Source organism: Drosophila arizonae, chromosome X (assembly GCF_054131065.1).
Source record: "Drosophila arizonae isolate 15081-1271.41 chromosome X, UAZ_ARI_1.0, whole genome shotgun sequence".
Taxonomy (NCBI): Eukaryota; Metazoa; Arthropoda; class Insecta; order Diptera; family Drosophilidae; genus Drosophila; species Drosophila arizonae.
In genome coordinates, this window is record NC_142927.1 from 5,982,022 (window position 1) to 6,006,571 (window position 24,550).

Sequence of the window (24,550 nt, forward strand, 5' to 3'; positions counted from 1 at the left end):
TCTTTGATCATAAGTCAAAAGACTCTGACAACTTCTTGGCCTTTTATTCATATTGTAAAAAGTGCAGCATACTTTTGCGCGCCACACAAATAACAGCGCATGCAGCAGATGCATATTTTTGTAGCATACTTTTAGGCAGAGCCAATATTAAATGCAGGAATAAATCAAGGCACGTACAAATATTATGTTTATTTTTAATATATTGAATAAGTTGCAATTCTCTCAGCTTAGATACATAAAAGTGACTTTCGATTCGCATTTTATATGTCTTAAATAGCTTATTTTCTTCATTTTTTTCTGTGGTTTTCTTTTATCTTTTTATTCCGCTTAAGTAATTAGAAACATACGTACACACTGCGCAGCCGCCCCCACACGCACGTGACACTGGGGCGTGGCCAAACTAGACTTTCCATATTGCTACGAACATATATATGTATATATATATTTACCTATATATATGTATATATTTCAAGTACAATTAAAGTTCACGTCACGAAAAAAAAAAAACAAAAAAATATATATATGTAGTAGTAAAACACATTACCAATACGGATAAAACTAAGTGTACGTGTAAAGCTACCAAATGCAAAAATACTCTAAAATTGGTTTAAGGCTTACAAAATAAATTCGCAACACGATAAGTCAGGTGCAAACATCCATCGAATCAGCCTGGGGAAATATATTACAATAGATGCGCCGCTCTGGTCAATGGAACCGCTTTGGGAAATCGGAACTCAGGAACTCTCTGCTCTCTGATCTCTGCTCTCTGCTCCGGCTGAGTCCTGGCGGGCTGCGTCCTGGCATTGGCTCTATCTGGGTCTAGGCGATATCGTGGACTTTGGTGTTGGTCGCTGCAGCGCAGCCGCCGAGGGCGCCGCTGTCACAATTGTGATTATCTGAGTGTGTGTGTGTGTGAGTGTCGAGTGAGCGGATGTGGATGCAGTGATGAATCATGAATAATATGCATATGTGTGTGTGAGTGTGTTCGAGACAAAGCAAACATTATGATTACGTATCAAAGCCAACGGTTTGCTGCATTGCGATTTACTTTGGAATTGCCATCAATGATCTCCACTGGCTCCGCTGGCACATAGGCGGACAGACCCATCAAGCCAAATATGTCCGGCGTATAGTTGCGCACCTGTTCTGTCGCGGGCGTGGGCGTGGCGGCCATTACATCGCTGGTGACTGTAAGCGGAGAGTGAAAGTGGCGAAGAGCAAAAGAGAGAGAGAGAGAGAGAGAAAGGTATAAGATTAAAGAGGTTATATTCAACTTGGCTGGCAAGCACCGACTGCATGATACTCACGCATCATGATCACATAATCGTGGCTTATCCTAATGGGCAGGACATGTAGAGTGGATTAACACTGAGCTGTTGTAATCCCAGCTCTAAAGCTGAGAAGTTTTTACCACGTCCCAAAAGGATTTCCACATATCAGACAGATATTTCTATTTAAGGTTATATAAGCTATAAACTTGTTTAATCCAGTTTTCGATCTCTAAGGGACAAACCCTATATACCCAGTTCTTCTTCTTGAGCGAGTATAAAGTGAGAATATATGAAAGTGAATCGCAGGAGATCTGCACTCCATTGTCTCACATCCAAGCATAGCATACAGACTGATAGCCGATGCGAATATACCCGGCTTACTATGTGAGAGAGTATGAAAAGAATATGCATCGAAGTTTCAAGCAGGAGAAACAGACTCCATTGTCCTATTTGCCAGAAAGACCCTAGGCAAAGCTGGCTTAGACGCTTATAGACAGACGGACCAGCCCAATATACCCAGTTCACTTTATAAGGAAGTGTATGATGGAGTGTGAAGCACGGGAAGCAGCCCCACTGGCCTTAAATGCTACTAATAAGCCTATCCCGTATGCTCTTACCTGTTGCCGCAGCTGGTGTGGGTCGCACACGTGGAAATCTAGGCCCCGGCGTTTGGTAGACCGGCGCCGGCACCGAGGCCGATGCGGCCAGCTCGCTGTGCTGGGGCTGATGGCGCGGCTGTGGCGTGACGACGTACACCTTCTCGTTGGTCTGGGGCAGAATGGCCACCTTGGCCTGCTTCCACAGCTCGACGGGCGCCGGCGTGGAGGCGGTGGTGCGCATATACAGGGGCGTGATGGAGTCGCGCGTCGTCTCCGCCATGGGCGCTGGCGTTGTCGTTGTCACCGTGGGCGTGGCTGAGGGCATGGGCGTGGTGCGATGCGACGACTCGTGGTAGTCGGGCAGCAGGCGATTGTCCTCGACGGGCGGGAAGCGTCGCAGATGCAGCTGCTCCAGATTGTTAATCGAGGTGGACAAGTCCCCGGCATTGCCCAGGCTCGAGGTGGCGCCGCTGCCCAGCTCGAAGCCACCGGCGACACCGCTGCGCGTCGTCTTCGACTGACGCAGCGCCGTCGATGTGGCCGTCGGGGTAGCCGGCGTCGTTGTGGTCAGATACTCCGTGGGTATGTGCTTGGAGCGGCCGCGTATGGTCGGCGTGCTGGGGCGGTGCGACAGAGAATTGTACTCCTGCTCCGTCCAGCCGTCGATGTTGTGCTGCAGCTTCGAGATGTCCACGCCAAAGTGGGCGGGCCGTCGCTTCGTCTCGCGCTCCCGCTTCAGCAGCTCGCGCAGATTGGAGGCCAGGATTTTGGTCAGATATTTGGTGGTGCGACGCGTGTTTGGTGGTGGCGCCACTGTCACTGCGGACGTGCTCACCAGCTTCGATTCCTGCTGCTCGTGCAGCTCGTTCTCCTGGCTCGGCCGCAGCCGCCAGCCGGGCGTCCAGTTGACCGGCTCGAAGGGGCGTGGCTTCTGCTTGGTCGTATACGGTATGATCACCTGCTGTGGTCCCGGCGGCGACATGCCCGCATACTGTCCGCTGGCATCGATCGCACCGTACGTGGACGTCGGCGTCGGCGCTTGCGTCTGCGTCTGCGTCGGCTGGTCGTGCCGGAAGCTCAGCTCGGCGGGATCACGGGTGAAGGGGCGTGGCGGCGGTGCGCCGTGCGCCTGGCCATGATTGATGGGCGAGTCGAGCAGTCGCTTGGGCGTCTCCCGTTGCCGTCCATCGCGCCCGTGCGACACCAGATGATTGTTCAGCTCGACAGCAGCCGACGGAGCCGGCGCCGGTTGCTCCGTGGTGTAGACCAGCGACTCGTACACGGGCGTCACGGTGCTCGTCTCCGTTAGGTCCTGGTACTGCTCGGCATAGTAGAGGTGCTGCTGCTCCTGCTCCTCCTCGTGCTGCTGCTGCTGCTGCGACGATGCGGCCGGATAGTTGTCTGCGGCCGGAATTTGCGTTGTCGGCGTCTCCACGGTGATGGGCGTGAAGTGGCCCAGCTCGGTGAGCAGCTGCGAGGCGGGCAAATGCTGATGCACTGCACCGCTGCTCAGATCCTCCAGCTGATAGCGCACAGTGCTTATATCCAGCTCCTGCTGCTGTTGCTGCTGCTGCTGCTGCTGCTGATGCTGCTGTTGCTGTTGCTGCTGTTGTTGCTGCTGCTGTTGCAACTGTTGCTGCAGCTGATGGAGAGGTCTGTGATTCTTGGGCAGCGCTGTGGCCGTTGGCGTTGCCGTTGCCGTCTGGCCCAGGTCAATGGCATGCGACTGCACATAGGTGGCCGGATACTCCACGGAGGTGACGAAGTCTGTCAGCTGATGGCTTTGCACAATCTCAAAGCTGCTGCTGCTGCTGCTGCTGCTCGATTGTCTGGGCGGCGGCTGAGGCGTGGTCGATGGCACCGCAGGCACAGGTCGCAGCTCCGAGTGGGCGCCAACATTCTCCAGCGGATAGAGATGAGGCTGCTGTGGCTGCGCCTGTGGCTGTGGCAGCGGTCGGAATGGCTGCGCGTTGTAGAGTGGAGGCATGGCCACATGACTCAGCCCGGGCACTGGCAGCGAGATGGGCAGGAAGACGCTCTGGGGTGGCGCCTGGAACTGCACGGCGCGCTGGCGATGCTGCGAGGCCTGCGCCAAGGGCTGCTGTTGATGCTGGTGGTGCTGCCAGGCAGAGAGCTGCTGCTGTGGCAGTTGCTGTTGATGCAGATGCAGAGGTGGTGGCGGCGGCTGCTGCTGCTGCTGCTGGTGCTGCTGATGCTGCTGCCCAAACATGGGCACCCAGGGATACTTGTTGCACAGGCCGCACGGCTTGCCGTCCGCCGTGAAATGCTGCGCCGGCTTCGGATAGGCATAGCTCAGCCCACTGGCGCTCAGCTGCTGATCGCGCGGCGCTGAGCCCGGACCGCCCAGGCCGAACCAGCGGGCGACGCGCGTCATGAAGCCACCTTCGGGTGGCTGTGGCTCCGAGTAGCCGGCATGTGTGAGTCGCTGCGCTACAGGCAGCGCCGGCGATGGTGGTGCGGGTGCTGCAACGGGCGCGGGCGGCGGCACCAGGTGATCAGCTGGCTGCGGCGGCGACAGCGCAACGGCAGCGGTCACTAGCAGCGCTGCCAGCGCCAGACCCAAAGCAGTTGTCAGCTGGCTGCGAGTTGCCTGCAATGAGAACAATGGATGGAGGATGAGATTGGGAGTACACTGAGAGAAAATAGGAAAATGTAGAAGCTAAACAATTCTAGGCCAATTACTACTTAAGACAGAGTTTGAAAATCGCATAGAAGAGCAGCTAATCTGAAAGCGAGTGTCAGCTACACTGATAGAAAAAATAAGTAATAAATGAAAAGAAGAACCTTAAAACAGCTATGACAATTGCTAATTCTACTTAAGACAAGATTCTGAAAATCCTACAATTTCTACTCTTGACAAGGGACACCAAGTCAAGTCTTATGCATTTGAAAATCATGGAGAAAAACAGCGAAATTGAAAACGAGAGTTGCTCACACATAAGTGTAAAATACACTGATAGAAAAGAAGAAGTAACACGAGATGCAAGACAAATAAATGAAAAAAGCGCCCACTTCTACTCCTACTCCAAACAAGTCTCACGTTTAATGAAAATCAAGGAGAAGAGCAGTGTAATTGAAAATGCGAGCCAGCTTCACATAAAGTCAACATACACTGAAAGAAATGAAGAGTAACATAAAAATTAAATGAAGATCTTAAGGACTGCTATGCTGCTTCTTACTCCTCTTACTTCAGACAAGTGTCACACACAAGAGAAGCTAATTAAATGAGTAGCATTAATTTGAGAATCGCATAGAAGAGCAACAAACTTGAAGAAGTCAACACACACTGATTGACAAAAGTAATACGAGACGAAAATGATATAAAAATCCTACTTCTAATATAATGCAGAGAGGTTTCGTCCACATGAAACTCAAAATAAATTTGAGAAGCGTATAGAAGGGCAGCTAATTTAAAAACGAGAGCTAGTTACACATACAAACGCTGATGGAAAAGTAAAGTCACACGAGCTGCGAGGAAAACAATGAAATGAGAAACCTCTACTGGGCTTTAGAGAAGTTGCACTTGAAAATCGCATAGAAGAGCAGCTCTACTAGTTTGTAGCACACATTTTCGCTCAGTGCAGACAACGCGCAATCAATTTTCCATTTCACTTTTCAGCTCATAAATTGAATGCCTCGCGGCGAGATGGCAACCATTAATATTGGCCAAATTGGAGCGGGCCGGTAAATGATTGGGCTTATTGATCCGGTTAGCGGCGACCGAGATCCATTATTAAGCCGAGCCGGTTAGGCGAGTCCGTTGTTCACGGCCAAGGTCTGGCCGGCGTCAAAACAATGCCAACAGGTGAACAGTGAAACAGGTAAACACTCAAGCAGGTAATCAACTCTTTCCCAATAGAGCTACAGACACAAATCGAAATGAAGTTATTAACTGCATAAGGAGCAGCTCAGAGAACTTGCCTCTTGGCCAAATTCATTCATAGCATGGAATATTTCCGAGGCTATTCACACAGAGCGCACCGATAGCAGAGGTCTTAAGTGTGCTCGATCAAGGAATGAAATATAATAAATTATATAACGGGCCCATTGTTATCGATTATCAGCTGGCCGCCCCTTTGACGTGATAGTGCGTCTTTTCAATAAAATTGAAAGCGCGACCGTAACTGAAACTGACTAATCGGCCCAATGACAGATTCACATAGATACGACATAATTGCAAAATAAATGAATCAGCTATTGATAGTACTATATGCGACATATCTGTAACTGAGCCCAGCATAGAACAATACGCACTCACCCAACTCTACCCGACTCGGCACATAACTCGAGTCGCGCTGCTAATCTCGGCAATTTCAAGTGGTTTCCTTAGATTAAAAGCCAATTAACGTCAAAACCAAATAACAACAATACCAGATATCAAACTGAATACCTGAATATATATATGTATATATGTGACTAAGAGTGCCTAAGTAAATCAATTAAATGTTGGCCTACATGCACGGTGGGGCCTTGACTTCAAAAATGTTGACAAAAATTATTATCAAATAATTTCTATAAAAAATAAAAAATATATACTTTTAAAATTTTTTTAGTATACTTGTTTTGCATACATTTTTTAATGTTTTTTTTTTTTATCCAAATGTTTGGTAATTTCATATTAAATATTCTAATTTGTAATTAATTATATATTTTATTTTTAATGTTTATAATTTTTTTTTTTTTATCAATTTTGAAATATATTTTAATCATTTCTTTTCGAAGCTTAATTTTCTCTTTTAATTTAAAGCTCTAAATTAAATTAAAATTATACACGTGTCGAATTTGTAATTAAAATTCAATTAAAATATGTATGTATATATGTATTTATTTGTACTTGTTTTAAATATTTATATGTATACTTTTATTTTTAATATTCGTTTTTATTTTTATTTTTAATATTTATTTTTATTATTGTCTTTATTTTGAATATTTTTTTTTTATTATACTCATTCACGAAAGTGAATCAGTATATTGGTTTTGTGCAATGTCCGTCTTGCTGTCCGTCCGTCTGTCCGTCTGTCCGTCTGTCCGTCTGTCCGTCCGTCCGTCTGTCCGTCTGTCCGTATGAACGCAATCTATTTCGGCGCTATTGAAGCTAGAGACTTGAAATTTGGAACACATACTCGTGTATATCTCCGATTTATAAAGTGTTAAAATTTTCCCGATCCGCCCACTAGGGGCGTGGCAAATCGGAAAATGCATTTTCCGATATACCAGAAATCATGTTTGTTGAAGAGTTAGAAAGCTGAAACTTGGTATGTAGGTCCGCGTTGACCATCCAAGATCACGAGCTATGGCGGATATATCTACGCCCATTGGGGGCGTGGCAAATCGGATAAAACTGTATCTCCTAAAGTTGTAAACCTAGAATGCTGAAATTTTGCACGTCAGCTAATGGTATGATTCTATAAAGTCTGAAGATAAATTATAAGTCTACGCCCGTTGGGGGCGTGGCAAATCGGACCTGAAGATATAGTGATTTTTTAAATTCTCCTATATTTTGGACACTATTGATGGCAGAGACCTCAAATTTTGTATATATACTCGGACTGATCACCCAAGACCAAAAAGTTTTGTCGGATATATGTCCGCCCACAGGGGGCGTGGCAAACCGCAAAAGTTTATATCTCCTAAAGTATAATAGCTAGAAGCTTCAAATTTGGATAGTTGAGTTACTGGTAGCCTCCTCTATCAATTCCCCAAAAATAATTTTTACGCCTCTTTAGGGGCGTGGCATATCGAAAAATACCCTGTCATTTTCACATTTGTTTAGGGTAAGCATTCAAACTTTGCAGTTAGGGTAACGTTATCTCTTTCTAAAAACTCACCAAAAATGAGGTGTCTACGCCCAGTTGGAGCGTGGCAAATCGGAAAAACCTGTATATTCTACAGTATTAGAACGAAACCTAACTACTAAATTGTTGATGGGATGTGAATGAGTATTCCGCAGTCGGTAACGCCCGACTGCAACGTTCTTACTTGTTTTTTATTGTTTTTTTTTGTTTTTTTATGATGAAATGGATTTTTTATTCCATTTTGCTTTCACATAAAATATAAACATTTATTATTTAAAAAAATGTATGTATCAAAAATATTAAATATAAGCATATGAAATAATAAGTAAATTAATTCTCTTTAATAATAAACAAATATTATTAATAATAAACAAATATTACAATTTAACAACTGCACAAAAAAAAAAGAGTGAAGAATTTCTGACCTTTCATTTTGTTGGTAAATTTCAATTCAACAACGGAAAACAATTTGTATCAACAAAATTTGAATACGATTTGAAATATGTGTAACTGTGGCTATGACGAATGAATTTTGGCTTATTGCGGCTTTCTCTCGACTCGAGGGGGCAGGGTCTTGGCCCAAATTGTTAATTGACCCAAGCCAATGGCCAATGGCCAATGGCTACCGGCCGCCAGATGGCGTCATCATGGCCATCAAGTAACAGCAACTAAGTCTAAGCAATATTGTTGCCTTTGCATTAGCTGTTGTTGCCTTTGCTTTGGCCTTTGCTTCAGTTGTTGCTTTCCATGCAACAACGTCCGACCACAATAAAAAAGAGAAGCTGCATGCAACACACGGCCCGGTACCCACAGCAATGTTGAACTTCCTTCCATGTGCGTCTAAATGTCAATTTACCATTATTTATGGTGGCTTTCGGCTTTCGGCATTCGCCCCGCTCATTGACATCCCCACATGGCCCCCAGCTCAAGCTGAAGTTGAGACTAACCAGGTATCTTCCCTGCCTCCCTCTCTCTCTCTCTCTCTCTCTCTCTCTCCCTCTTGTGGTTGACTCTTCATTATCTGCTCAACGATTCCGCATTTCGATCGCCAGCAGCTGCTTAAAAACTACTTAAAGCGTAAACAAACCCAAACTAATTGAACTTTTCTTTGGGAATTCAATTTCATTTGAGTTGGAAGTCAATTTGCTAGCTGTCAAACGGATATATATACAGTTTCGAATGACTATATAAATTGGATATAAAATCTGACCAGATGAAAACTGGAGATGAGAAAACATTAAAATATATTATATTTACAACTTTTGCGAATTGTAATAGCTGACAGGCATCATAAGAAAAAGGGGGGCAGGGGGGATCAGAGGAAGTGTTAGGGAGTGGCAGAGAGAAACAGAGACAGGGTGAGAGAGAGAGAGAAAGAGAGAAGTTCGTAGAAAGTGTAGAGACATAGACAAACGGATAGGGAAAGAAAGAGAAAGATAGAGATAGAAGATCATAGAAAGTAAAAGAAAAAGAGACAGAGAAAAACTGCAATACAATGCAAAAGAATGAAGGAGAAAGATAGGCAGTTAGAGAGAGATAGATAAACAGACATCACGAGATTGAAAAGAGATGGAGGGATAGGGAGGGATAGATAGATGTAGAACGAACCATTCATTTGTACTCGGATTAACTAAACTAATCGCCATCCCACTCAAAGGCCACAGCAAGACCCACAATGAATTATGGAATGAGATATTGTCAATTGCTCAGTTTGCAGTTTTTCTCAGCTCTCAGTTTGTCATTGGCATTGCCCAATTGCCAGCTCACGATGATCCTAATGACCCAATTTTCATAATACATGGAAATTTGGACCCAGCTTCCACTCGGCGTGACGCTGGTCAACTTTGAACCGTGGTTGGGTTATTTTATGGAGCCGGAGCCAGCTGAGCTAATTATGTGAAAACTGGCTGCACATTTGCCTTGATATCAATGGCAATGGCAATGGAAATGGAAATGACGATGGAAATGGCAGTGGATGAGCAGCCAAAAACGAGTTGAGGCGGCAACAATGGGCGTGGGCTTTCTCATAATTATTTTTGGGCGACGGGTGGAGGAGGCAAAGAGGGCGAAGAGAGGGGGCAGGCAGGCAGGCAGGCAGGCATAACTGTCACCATGTGGGGGCAGAGAAAGAGAGAGGGAGACAGACAACGTAATTCAATTAGAGGCGCTGTGACACGATATAAAATACAAATAAAACAAAAGCAGCGGGGGCTGTGAGGCTTATGGACAAGCTAACGCCGTTGCTGTTGTTGTTGTCGCTGTTGTTGTTGTTGTTGTTGTTGTTGCTGTCATTGGTAATAAATCGGGGTCAGCGCAATTTCGAAAGAAAGTGAAATTCTGCAACAGTTGGCAGCATCAGCTACAGCTGATGCCTCAAACAAGCCACGTTCTCTCACTCACTCACTCACTCAGTCCTCTCCTCTCTCTCTCTCTCTCTCTCTCTCTCTCTCTCTCTCTCTCTCTCTCTCTGTCTCTCTCTCTGTCTGGAAACCCGTTTCATGTCGATAATAGAGCCAACTGCTGGCACTCGAACTCAACTCCTTCGCATGCAACCTTGGCTTTGCACTTGAAAACGCCATAAGGTTTGACAAACGACCCCAGCGGGCAGACAATCTATGTGTGCATACACACACATACATATGTATATGCATACATATATGTACATGTATTCAATCCAAGAGCGAGTCCATAGAAAAAGACTGCACGCGATTCAACAATGCGCCTGGGAATCTTTGAGCTGCCAGCGACCGCAATTGTTGTCGACCTTATATGTGTACATATATATCTATATCTCTATATGCATGCATGGATTATGTGTGGTACCTTAAGACTCAGCTTGTGTGTCTGTGTGTGTGTGTGTGGCTATATGAGCTTGAGCTCTTCCTCGAGCTTGTGGCGGCAACGAAAAGTGAAATTGTCGATCAAAAATGTGAAAAGAGGCGGCAAATGCAGCAACAAAAACTGTCACAGGCAAACATATATATATGCATATATATATTTATATATATATATATATATATGTATATATGGGCATATACATAACGGCATTGGGTTTTCCAAACAACAACAACAACAACAATTGCAATGGCAACAACATTCGCAATAATTCACATTAGGCCGCGCCGCATATTTCTCTTGGCGCAGCTGAAAGAAATTAATTATGAAAATACTCAGCGCATGGGCCATAAATATTGTTAGAGGCGCAAAGAAAAAAAAAAAAGGCCAGCAACGCCCAGCAGCAACAGCAACAACAAATGACTTTTTATGTGTCAGGTGGAAGTGCAAATGATTATTAAGATGCAAAATATGACCCATAAAAAAAAGGCAGCATTAAAACTAGACAAAAAACGACGAGGCAGAAAACATAATTATTAAATAAAAATGGCAAATAAATAAAATATTATAAATATACCGAGGCAACTGCAAGTCGAAAGCTCAAAAGGAGTGAAGCAAGAGCTAAACGAATTGCATTAGCTCCAGTTAAGCAGCGCCTGCAGCTATCATTTACAACTAGATAATGATAAATTGAGAAAGATTATATATTTCATAAAAAATATTTCAAATTCAATCATTATTTTCACGCCTTTGGCTCTGTTGGCAGCAACTTTTCTCTTTAGCAGCAAATAAAACTTTTGTGTCAAGAGAAAATAATAATAAAAAAAAGCCGTCACAATACAGTTTAATTAACTAATTAATTAGCTTTACTTAACAATCAAATTCCCATGGCAAAGCCCAACAGCTGCAGTCAAAATAAGCAGAGCGCTTGCGCGAATGTGAGAGTCAGAGTAAGAGAGACAGATAGAGAGGGAGAGAGAGTGAATCTTTTTAGTGAAGTGTGTATTGAAGAAGGCTAAGAATTAGGGCTGTCAAAAAAAAAATATATATATCGATATTTTTGTATGAAAAATATATTTATAACGAAATATTTGTTTTGTCTAAATATTGAATATTTTTTAAAAATATTTTTGATGTATTTGAGTAATAAGTGAACCAAGCGAAAAGTACAAAAATTGAAAATGGTGAAAACGAAATATTCAGATTTTAAAAATGGAGCATCCAAATGAAGGTACACATTACATTTGGATGCTCCATTGTTAAGTAATAAAAGCCTCAGATATGGTGTCGCATATAAAAAAAACACTGATAGTTTTTAGTCCCGAATACTGAAGTTAAGCCGTCATAATCATATAAATAAACTCTTATTATTCTCGTTTTTTTTTTTTTTTGGGAGAGAATAAAAGTTTATTATAGGAAAAAGTTCATAATACTAAAAATCGAAAAATATTTGCAAATATCATATTGATATTTTTCAAAATTTTAAATATCTTCGATACGATATTCCAAAAACATTCACCAACCCTACTAAGAATACAAAATCTGTGCTAGGGATACATCCTAGTCGGGTAACCCCCCTTTAAGCCACTTACATAATTTGGACTCATAAATCTCCTCTGGCATTACTCTAAACCAAAGACTTCATATACTCAGCCTGTCACCTGTCTAAAGCACCTTTATTTTATGACTTTTCTGGCCAAATAATTTTCATTTTAATTACAAACGATGAGCTCCAATTGGATAACAATAATGAGAACTCTGGGCAGCAACAGCCTCTCTCATTTGAGTTTACTTTTCTTTTCCATTTCTGTGCTGTCTCTCAATTGTAGCGCGGAAAGTATCTGGGCGGATATTTCTGTTGTTTCAATGTTGCATATCATTTTGCAACAACTTTTCCAAATGACGCTGCACAAAATATCAAATGGGCAAGTGGAAATGAACCGAAAAAAAAAGCAGCAAAACTCGGAGAGACGATATTATGCACCGGAATTTGGGCCACAAGCGAGGATCACGTGACAGCGGGCTTCTGGCGAAATTCCCATTAAGATACATATACATAGTTATATATCCCATATATATCCCATATATACATATATATGTATGCTTGATAAAAACAAGAGTAGTGTGACATAAATAGCTTGGGGCCAGTCCTATCTCGCATTGGTATTCCAGATACTATGCCAGATAGGCAATCACAAATAGACAATGACTGCCAGCCGAATGACCGATTCCTGGTATTGGATGGCGACAATACACAAATGGAGCCAATCAGCAATTGTTGACGCATAATTAAAAGCAATGCCGATAGGCCACACTATGTAGTCTATATCTAATATGTGTTATGATCATGATAAGCCGCATTCGAATTTTTCGTTTAGCAATACGTAATATATTATTATTAATATATTATTAGAGAGAGGGAGAGAGAAGAAGAGATAGGGAGAGAGGAAAAGAGAGAAAGTAGTCTGTACTCATAGTAAAAAGCTATAGCCTTTGGGATTTTTTAGCTCTACGATCTAGAATTACACTTAATTTCTATAGCAGATAATTTTATACCTGCAAGCCATTTACGTTTATAAAAAGAAATCTCTCTTGGAGGCACCTTTCATTCTGTGTGTACTTGTGAAATTATCGGAATACGAGATCCAGATAAATGGAGATTGATAGCAACTTCAATTGTTTAAAAAATAAAAAAACATGCTATACATGCCATTCATATAAAATTTCAGTTTACTAACTTTTGTGGCTTATGAGTTCATTCGGACAGACAGACAGACATACGGAATGAACGGATGGTCATTTGTGAATATGTATGTAACAGGCAAAGGGAGGCGTGACAGGGCCGATAAAGTGTACATCTTCTTGATCAGAGCAGCCATGGATATACATACATATAGGTATATACCTTGGTGTACAAATTCATCATTTATCATTGCGATAACTCGTGCCACTTCAAATGGACTCTGGATATAAAATAGTCGTATACTAAGGTATAATTATTACTAGAGATCTTATAGTAATATGACCCTAGATACTTCTCTAAAGAAACATATCTGGATATGCCTCTATAGATATAGAAATACATCTATGTATATATAGACTAGCTTAGACTATATCACACGACCTTTGAACTCTAATTGATATGGTAATATATCATATATAGACATGTTCATATCTATATGTATTTTCTTAACTACAACTATAACTCTATATAGACGTATGTATATCAACCTATAGATAACTACAACTTTATCATATGCACTTCCAATTCTAGTTGATATAGATATATATACATGATATATGTATATACAGATATATACGGAATAGATAGATATTATCTATCTATACATAACTAACTCTACATCACACGCACTTCCAACTACAATTGAGATATATTCATTAATGCGAGTGACCCTACTCTATATGTTTGGCCTTGTCTCAACTCCAACTACAGCTCCAATTGCAACTCCGATTCCTCCGTCGTGAAACCACTCGAATGTGATAGAGCTGGTGAAGCTGGCTAATTAGTAGATTGGTTGCGCTTCTCTGTGCTTTGTCGGGCAAGTGCTATTCGGGCCAGCTGGCTGCGACATTTTGCGCAATTTGTTTCATGCAGATAATTTGTGAGCAATGCGCGAATGTTGTGCGGAGTAGTTGGCCTAGCAATCCGGAAAGAGAAACAGTGAAGTGAAGACGGTGACAGAGTGAGAGGGAGAGGGGGAGAGGGGGAGAGAGGGAGAGGGAGAGTAAGAGTGAGAGGAAGAGGGACGGGTATTTCTCTAGCAGAGTCAACAATTGTGACAGCACGCGAGTAATTAACGAGTTTTTCTGTGATTTGTCGCGTAATCGCATTATAAACAAATTATTGACTCGCATCTGGGTCCAATGGAGGAGACATTATGCTCCACAGATCGATCAGTTAGCGAAGACCATCAAAAAGATGGCGCCATCGCACCGAGCTGAGCTGAGCCAAGTCTGTCCGTCTATCCGTCTGTCCGTCTGTCTGTCGTGTCGATGTAACCAACAATTTGCATTGTCTTTGCATAATCGTATCAATCGATGCTCAATTGTCATATTCCAGACCCATTCAGTAAGTCAGCCAATCAGCTAGTCAGCAAGTCAGCTAGTCAGCTATTCAGCACTCCCGGAAGACCGCATTTAACACTGCCTGTTGCGGTGGCACATTCGTTAAGCGTATCAATTGCTTACGATATATATACATACATATTTAATGTATATTGGCATATCCCACGGTTATAGGGTAGACTAGGAAAATAAAATGAAATGAAATGAAAGACATGCCTAGGCAAGGTCCTAGAGCACAATGGGTTAGACTCAAGCTGATGGTAGCTTGATGCATCAACATTTTTTGATAACTAACCAACTCTTGACTCGTTCTTGATTAGCTACCTAACTAACTACTATAATTAGTCACATATCAAATATATATATTTACATACATAATATGTTTTTATAGCCATTTGTTATTTAAGTTAGACTGGCGAAAGTTCTACCAACCGAATATATCCAACTAAACTAGAACTCTTCCAAATAGACAGTTTCCAACTAGATAGCTTATATGTACATATATGTACTATATATGTATATCAATCCAAGTAATTTACGGATTTAGTAGTTCCGTAGTAGTAGCTCTATATATGTTTTTTTTTTTTTTTTTTACTTAATTGCAGATACATTTCTATAAAATATGGGCTCTTCTTTCGCTCATACAGCTCTCAACAGAATTATATATATACATACACATATTGAAAGTGAAGGGATGAAAGTTTGTATGGTAATTCATGGCTAATTTTAGTTTTACACAAAATTTGATCCGATTTTAGACTTTACCTATAAATATATATACTCTTGCTATTTCAAACCTGCGTTATTTCGAACCTCTCATTAATTCAAAGCTATCACTAAGTAATTCGAACTAAAAATCATTGCTAAGACGCAGTAATTCGTACTCATATGGTTAAACACTCGACAATTTTAAGAGTCCCTTGAATTTCGAAATAACGAGAGTCGACTGTATATGATTTTTAGTTTACATTTGAAAGAAATTGGAACAAATTACTTTATATACAGTCGAGTCTCGATAGATTTATCAAAGAAATTCGTTCTCAATAATTCTCGATAATTTGAATTTCTGATCCCCTTGCCATTTCGACTTATCGGGATTTTACTGTATTATATATATGTATACCTTATATATTATATATATGTACTATATGCATATGAGTAAATATAATAAAACCATATTCTCAAAAGTTTAGCCCAAGATTTAGAAACGAATGATAGCCAACGTCCGTCCCAGACCCTGAATAGATCAGACCAGACCCTGAATAGATCAAGTTAACAACAAAAAATGTATTTTCTTTTACGATTTGGTCTACAATATCAGCTGGGAGTTACTTTTGGCAAGTATTATGAAATACATATACAATATTAAATATAATAATAATAATAATATATATATATATATATATATATATATATATATATATAATATAATATTATATTAATTTATTATTATACACACAAAGTTCTTCGTATGAAGTTCCTTGCCCAAATATTAGTTAATTAGCTGATATTGGCCTAAAGGCAATTAATTAATCAAGCATAGTTGGACAAGTTCAAGCCAAAGGGAGCTGTGCTGTTGGCAATTGGCCAATGCCGTTCACAATGGATCAGCGCGAATGTCATGTGGCCAAGACCCCAGCAGAGCGAAGATCTCACAACAAATGAAATAGCGAGAAGACACACAGAAAGAGAGAGAGTAAGAGAGAAAGAGAGAGAGAGAGAGACGGCATCATAATAATATATGATAATAACAGCTCCCAAGATTGGTAACATAATCGGCGCATTGTGGATTTTTATTGTTATATCCATTGTCGCATGGCGCTCCACTCACCCACAAGACGAAGACGACGACGAGCAGCAGCAGCAGCAACAGCCGCCGCAGCTAACTAGCCAAGTCAAGCTAAGCCTGGCCAACGGCGGCAACCGCAGCGCCACCTACGGCTGTTCGAAAAGCAACAACAACAACAAATTTAATAGTTAGGAAAATAAAAACAAAAACGAAAAAACAAAAAAATTAAAATAACTACAGCCGGCACGTCAGGCCGTGCAGCGGCAAAGGCTGCCGCCGCTCAGGAAAAACAACAGCAAAAACAACAAAAACAACAAAATCACAAAAAAAGTGAAAATTTGTCCGCGTCCAAAAATTATGCGCTTTTCACACGCGCAGCTTCAGATTCAAACGGCGCTACTTGCCCGTCGTCTCATTGTCCCGCTGAAGTTGACGGGTGGAGGGGGCGGTACGAGGGCGGCACTGCGACTGGAGCTGCGACTGGGGCTGGGTACTATAGCCAGCCCCCAAGACGTGTGACAACGTGCACATCGTAGAACCGGTCGCCCGTTTCGTGCAGCTCTCTGGCTTTGCTTTAGTTTCGCGAAATTCACGTAGCTGCTGAGCGGGGGGACGGATAAACGGACGGACAGGGGGTGGGAGCGTGCAGCAGGGGGGCAATTGCCAGGCCAGTGGAGGCGGCCGGAAAGCAGCTGCTCAAATGAGGCACAGTGAATCAAGGTGAGAAAAAAAACCCGAAATAAAAAAGCAAAGCAAAGCAAAACAAATAAAAATGAAAATGAAAATGAAAATGCAAATAATTAGGTATTGAGAAACCTAATAATAATACTTAAAGCGCATGTCTTGAAGATGACTGGAAAACATAAATCTTAAAACATCATTCTCTATACGCAATATATGCTTGACAAATTTTTATTTTATGAATACAAAAGATCAGTCAAGCAACAGCCTAGGCATATCATAGTTTCATTGAAATAAACTGATTAGATTTAATAGAACACGCTTCGAGTACTACGCTTAATAAATCAAATCAAATTATCGAGTATTATGGCTAGTAAATATTGAATGGGTAAACAGAAAAAAAGACAATGCAAACAAATAGAAGGGCAGATGAATATCTCCGGCTATATTTTGATAAAAAATATATGTACAATATATAAATATATATTCATATTCATATTTATATTTAGTTAGTGGGCGTTAAGAAAATAATTCTGAACTGAATTCACATTGTCGATTCCAAATTCAGGGTTTCCAACAACATTCAGAAATAGTTTTCGGGTTTTCAGCTGATCAGAGATCTGAGGAGCTGAAAGCTTAAGTTTCATTGTCATTGTTATCCTTATTGCTATTCTCATTAGCCATATCATTCTAATAGTCATAACTATTATTATTAATGATCATCATTATTATTAATAATCATCATTCTTATTTTCATTATTACTATTTTTTTTCATACCATCATCATTAGCATTCTCATGTTCATTTTAATCATATCACATATTATCATAATTTCTGGCTATTATTATTATTCTTCTCATTAGTATTATTATTGTTAAAATTATTACTAATATCTATATATATTATTATTATTATTATTATTAATATTATTATTATTATTATTATTATTATTATTATTATTATTATTATTATTATCATTATTACATATTATTAATATGAAATATGTTAAACTGTTTCAGTCTGACTTTCGCTATTATGCAAAGCTTGAGCAAAATCCTCTAGGCTGACCTTTCAAATTGATTTGGGCCCACTGTGCAGGCGACACATTGTGAACTTGAGTGTTGAAAATGTAAATTAAAACAAAAGTAAAAGTTGTTGTTGTTGTTGTTGTTGCTGCTGCTCGCTGTTTCTAAGCATTTTCTATTGTTGTTGAACTTTTTTCGGTTTTCTTTTGTGGCCATTTCTTTTTGGGGTCAAATGCGAGCAACGAGCTAGATGTGTGCGTGTGTGTGCGTGTGTGTGCGTGAGTGTGTATTGCAGCTCATGTGTGTGGCATGGCCCAGCAGCTGCCCTTTGGTAATTAAGATCTTGGCGCTGGGCCTAAGTGACGCCAATTAAGCCATATTTTTATGGGCCGCTGGCCGCTGGCCGCTAACGGCCAAATGGCCAGCAGGCTGGCTGGGCGTCAGTTAACAGTTTATGTTTTGGCTGGCTGGCCGATCTCTGCTTCTTCTGCTACTTCTTCTTCTTCTTCTACAGTGCGCGCTGCAGTTATGCAAGTTCTGCACATTATCTAGGGAAATGCCGAAAATTGTTGCATGTTTGTTGTTCATTTTCTTTGGAACTGTGGGAACAGCTCAGCAGAGTTGGACAGGCCTCAATTATGAGGCCGGACGAGACAAGTCAAGACGAGTCAGACTCGGAGCTGGAGCTGGAGTTGAAGTCGAGCTAGAGTCAAATAAATAACTGACACTCTGTGTAAGTTGTTAAAATTGAAGTGAAATTGCAACTGATTATTTGAATTGTTTTTTGTTTCGTTTTTTTCTGTTTTTTATTTATTTTTTTTTTTTATCTCTATTTTGGGCCATAAAAATGGGCATAATGAGGTAAGCCAAATGGCCGCAAAGCCGCATCATATACTATATTTTTGAGTTATAATTAAATGGCGCGACGCTAGAGCGCTTATAAATAATGTAAACCAGACTCTGATGGCACTGTTATAGTTATTGTTGATTGTTTCCATTCGCATCAGCTGCTGCTGCTGCTGCTGAGCTGCTGCTGTTTCTACCTGTCGTTAATTTCGTGATAGCTGCTCGGCCAGCGGCTTAATTGGCCGGGTCTTAAATCAAAAGCGTGTCAACTAAATGCATTAATAAGCTCATATAATTTACTTCATATATGTATGTAACACATGCGGCGTATGCGTAATTTCTGTACGACGATTGCTTGCATAATCCATTCGACAGTCGACAGTCGAGAGTCGGACAGTAATCCATGGCAGTCTGACTCTCTGCAGTAGAAATCCCGCTGATTAATCTCTGATTAATGCAAATCAGAGTTAGCTAAGCCTAATCAGTTTTCTAATCGGAATAGCGGAAGGCTTTGGCCAAACGGAAATCGATCGAAACTTTGAGCAAATTTCACTCGACAGATTTATGGCAAAAGGTGAAAACTTTGCGTATGCCATGTAGCTGGTAAATTTTAACATTCAGTTGAAAATGTTCCATCTCAAATATGCAATTGATAGACTTTTTTCATTTTGTTGTTTAAAGTCGAGTGAAGCCAAATGCTATAACTGCCTGCTAAGTTTAACATGAAGCTTACAGTTCTTGGTAAATTTAACATGTGGATTGCAAAATTAGGCTGAATTTGAATGTTAAATGTAGAATTTAAAGAATTTAGTTCATATGTTAATATGTAAAACATTTCGAGCAAGGCAGAGCGAGCCAAATATTATAATAGCCTCATACATTTAACATTAAGTTTAAGAACTGATTGTTCAATATATGTTTCACTAAATATTAAAGCTTGTAAAGGATTTGTTTCATATTATTATGACTTGTAAAACTTATATAGCAAGGCAAATTGACTCTATTCCTAAAGTGACTGACAAATCTAACATGGAGTTGATGGAGTCACCTTATAAAGTAGCTAGCCAATTCAACATTGTATTGTAAGCTGAATGTCAAATTGAGAATTTACAAATATAGATGGTTAAGATTTTGAAACAAATTAAAATCACTTATTTAACATTAAATTTATCATGCAGTTTGTAAAAGTAACTTACAATCAAGTACTACAAGCTTATTAAATAGGCAAATTTCACTCTAGGTTTGCTTGACAGCTCTTATTATTTTTCATATTTATCATTCAATCGCTGAGCAAAATAAATGGCAATTGACAGCTACTTTGAATTGACAGGAACTTTAGCTGAAGTCAAGTCATAGATCTAACAGCTACATCAGCCCGTCAATCAGGCGAGCGTACATCTCGTTTGAGATGGATCATCGTGAGAGCGAATCGATGCCGACTGTATGGGACCCCACGTAAGTGGCCCGGGGTCAGCGTCAATCATTGATTGGACTCAAGTAGCGCCTCTCTAAGTGATTCCCATGACGCTATTTAGCCTTATCAGTGGCATTAGCGATCGGTTCAACTGCCAATTACGCATTATGGCAAACGAATCGACGGACAGAGGGGCGGGTGTACGGCCCGGTAGAGAAATGAAAGATCGATTCGGCTTTTTGGCATGCGAAAAGCGCAACGGACGCGTTTCTTTTGTGTGTTACATAAAAGCCAAACGCCAATGCCCAACACAGTAAAATAAAATACCAAAAAATAAAAAAAAAATAATATATATGTTTAAATATATTACACTTTGGGTATTGCCATTGTTAAAGTTAATGTTATTGTTTCAGCCCGGTTGCGGTTCGAAGGCGGCGCGGCGGGGTTACCTGTGCGTGCGTAACAGGTGCGCGCCGGCCAATGCATTTCAATTGAAAAGTGAAACACCAAATTGGACGAGCACCAAAGCTGGCGAACTGCCAGACATGTGTAGTTATGCTAAGCTATGGTGCTATAGCACCAAATCTTTCTTTCTTTATGTTTCTTTGTTGTATTTTGTATTTTTGTGTGTTTCCATTGTGTTTTTGGAGGGACTACGCGACACGCATAACATGCGCCACATTATACACGTAGTACTTCGATATATGCATATAATGAATAATGAATTGAATGTAGTCTGAATGTAATTGTAGCACTTGAAACGGCGCTGATTGTGTAAGCCAGTGCTACGATTGCATTCCATTTGCAGGCGGCAGGGACTCCAGATAGACCAAATAGAAGTCGAAACTGAAGTCCAAGTCACAGTCGAAGTCGAATGTCATTGACACGGGCCACAATTATGCGATTGCACGATGATGGCATCTTAATTTCATCTCGGCTTAGCCGCTGACAGAGGAGTACGCAACGAGACCAACAAACACACAACAACAACACCAAGGCTGTTGTCAGTTGGCCAGGCGACGCATGAACGTGTTGATGTGATAATGCATTTAATTGCTAAGCGCATTGGGAAGTGAAAAGCGAGCGCTTGCATTTGCTTTTAGCCAACTGACTTACCCTTCTATTATTATTTTATTTTCATCTTCTGCTTGTTTCTTGTTTACCATTTTTTGGCTTCTTCTGCAGCAAATAGTTTGTTGTCAGGCAATCCGGCCAGCTTAACAAGCCACTTGAGATCTGCGACAGGCAGTGGAGGAAGGCCTCAGCCTAAGTGGGTATAGCATGCACCAAGCTGCATATACCACATGCCATAATATTTAGCTAAACGAGACATGTGCATCTGTGTGTGAAAGCTGCGAAGCATCTGCTGCGTGCCTATAGAAGCCATCAGTGAGTGCTGCCTAGAGGACATTTCTAACTGATCGTATTATACTACATGACTGCAGAGTGCAGTTAGTAACTGCCAGCGGATAGTCTACATGCGTAATTAGTAAAATGTTTAAGTTAACGTAACATAAGTGTACAGTCAAGATTTCCAGCCTACCCTCTTAACTAACAGCTACTAGCAGTAACTAGCAGATTACCTAAAAGATAATCAAGATTTTTAACTAAAGGTCAATACGATATTACTGAGTAGTCAGCTAACTAGTAGTTTATTCTACTTAGCTGAGTGTGCAACAATTCTAACTGATGATACTATAGAACTGAATAGCCAACAATTTTAACTGGTAGTTAGTAAAACACAACTGCATAGGCAACAATTTTAGCTCGTAGTTAATCCTATAGAGCGGCATAGTCAAAATTTTGAGCTGTTAGTTAATACTATAGAACAGAATAGTCAACATTCAGTGCTATAGAACAGAATAGTCAACACATTTAACTAGTTGTTAATACTATAAAACAGAATAGTCAACATATTTAACTGGTTGTTAAGACTATAGAACGGCATAGTCAAAGTTTTTAGCTGTTAGTCAATACTATACAACTGCGTCAACAATTCTTACTGCTTCTCAATATTTCATAGTCGTATAGTCTATGTTTTCAAATGAAAATATTTACTATGTAAAAGGGTCAGCCCTTTTAACTGAAAGTTAACATAACTCAAAAGTTAACGGTACTAAGTGCATCACATAACATAACACATAATATTAAGTATTCAACATTTCTAAATGGAAGTTAGGATAGTCTGTTGATGTTTCCTTAACTAGCAATTAAGACTAAATAGCTGCGTAGTCCACTCTCTAACTAGAAGTTAATCCAGATGATTGAAAAGTCAACATACTTAACTGAAAGTTAAAGTAAACTCGAGAAGTAGTAAGCCATAGAATACTGCTCTGGGAGTACGTATCTTAGTGTTAAATAAAGCCAAAACCATTTCTAAGATTATCGAATATAAGTCTTAAAATGGTCTTGTTTATTATAAATAATATACATAATATTTTTAAAATTTTTTTGGTATATAGAAAAGGATTTAGCATAAAAATTCCAGAAATATTTTGGAGTACTTTTAGTTTAGGCTTTAGCTTTTAATAAAAATAAATAAATAAATATATAAATAAATACAAAAAATAAAATCAAAAACCAAATCAATATTGAAACTGCAATGCCTTCATTTAAAAATACGTTTGATATTTTTAAGGAATATTCATTTTGCAAGTCATTTCGATTCTTGGTTCTGAACTCAACTGAAATGCTTCTAGAAATTTCAAGGAATTTCAACTGAAAGAGAAGATCGAAAAGGGTTGTTACAAGTGGCAGATGCACATATAAGAGGAGAACATTCAGGAGATCTAGAATGTGCTAGAGAAGCTGCAACGATGGTTCTATACAAATACATTTCAAAATACTTCCGAATACAATATGAAAGCGAGAAGAATTCTTGTATTTTCTATAATACATTTTATAGCTTGCATTATATACACTACTTTATGCTACATATATGAATACAAATATCGCCGTAGTATATGGAAAGGTGGAAAGTGATTAGCTGGCCTGGGGCAGCCAGGCAGCCGCTGCCATAAAACCCATTTCGGAATGGACATTAACAAGCCCTTGACATTCTACAGAGTCATTTGCGAGCAGAGAAAACCTGACCTAACCCTCAGAGACTCAGCGACTCGGCGACTCAGCGACTCACGAGGCTCATAAACTTTGTTAGCCATGTGAAAATTCTTGGTAAATGGGCTTCGCAATGCGTCATTTGTTTTTACTACTAGTATTTGCTTTCCATTTCCAGTTTTCATTTTCACACTTACCATTTTCAGTGTCGGCGCAGCAAATGCATACACAAAATTTCCCAGGAAAAGTCTCAAGTGCGAGCCGGGTCGAGCTGGGGCTCACAGTACGCTGATTGATCGATTGATAGATCCTGCGCGCAGGACAGGTAAAAAAGAAAAGACAAACAAAAACACTCGTTGTTTCTCTTATTTACTTTTATCTATGTTAAGATCACTTTGAGGCTTGATGAAATGAAATAGCACTTGAAAAAAAAAAAGAACTAAGGAAATATATTCAATTCGATTTTAGAAACTTTTTACACTCGATTCTTTGTTTTTGTTTTTATTTTTATTTTATTTTATTTTTTTTAGCACTAATTTGTTTTTTATTTTGGTAATTCGGCACGGATTGAGGCTCGCTGAGGTGCACCCACGTATCTCGTATCTCGTTGATCGTATGTGTATATAAAAATAAATATATTTTTTTACCGCTAGCCAAGCGATCGATGCCAGAGACAAAAACTAACTGCACATGCGCGCAGGCGCCCACAAACTGAGCCGCGCTCGTGGAAAATGCGGCAGGTAAAGCCAACAAAGCGACGCGCCGCAACGTGAGATCGGCGCGTACAGCGCAAGAGAAAGAGTGCGACTGATAGAGAGAGAGAGAGAGAGAGAGAGAGAGGGAGAAAGGTAGAGATAGCGTCGCATTGTGTATGTCTCTCTGGTCTCTAGTCTCTAGCGCTACGTGAGCGCTCGCGGGCGGTTTTCGCTCAAAGGCAACATGCAAAATGTTGCAAATAAATGTGACAACGGCCAAAAACTCCAACGAAAACTGGAATTGAGCTCGAGAAACTGAAAATGAAACTGCAAACGAAACTGAGCCACTGAGGCACTGAGCCACTGGAGACATCCTTGGCCAAAGCTGTGAGCAAAATCAGAGCGATTCGAAATTCCAATTGCGACACGAAAATTG

The 24,550-nt window shown here is 40.6% G+C and overlaps 1 protein-coding gene across 1 annotated transcript; it reads right to left on the bottom strand.

The window, feature by feature from the left end:
- Positions 1–129: 129 nt before the first annotated feature.
- Positions 130–24,130, bottom strand: LOC108618055 (uncharacterized). The gene is made up of 4 exons (XM_089472902.1): positions 23,617–24,130; positions 1,889–4,481; positions 1,049–1,188; positions 130–896 (listed from the first exon to the last, which is right to left on the bottom strand). The coding sequence occupies exons 1-4, from the start codon at positions 23,617–23,619 to the stop codon at positions 810–812; spliced, it is 2,823 nt and encodes a 940-aa protein (XP_089329028.1). The 5' UTR covers positions 23,620–24,130; the 3' UTR covers positions 130–809.
- Between the last annotated feature and the right edge of the window lie 420 nt (positions 24,131–24,550).

What these genes read in the sequence shown, in the direction of transcription:
- LOC108618055 (XM_089472902.1), bottom strand. An exon ending in CACACCAGCTGCGGCAACAG is followed by an intron (nt 1,189 to 1,888) that starts GTAAGAGCATAC and finishes CTCCGCTTACAG; the next exon opens with TCACCAGCGATGTAATGGCC. An exon ending in TCATTGATGGCAATTCCAAA is followed by an intron (nt 897 to 1,048) that starts GTAAATCGCAAT and finishes ACACACACTCAG; the next exon opens with ATAATCACAATTGTGACAGC.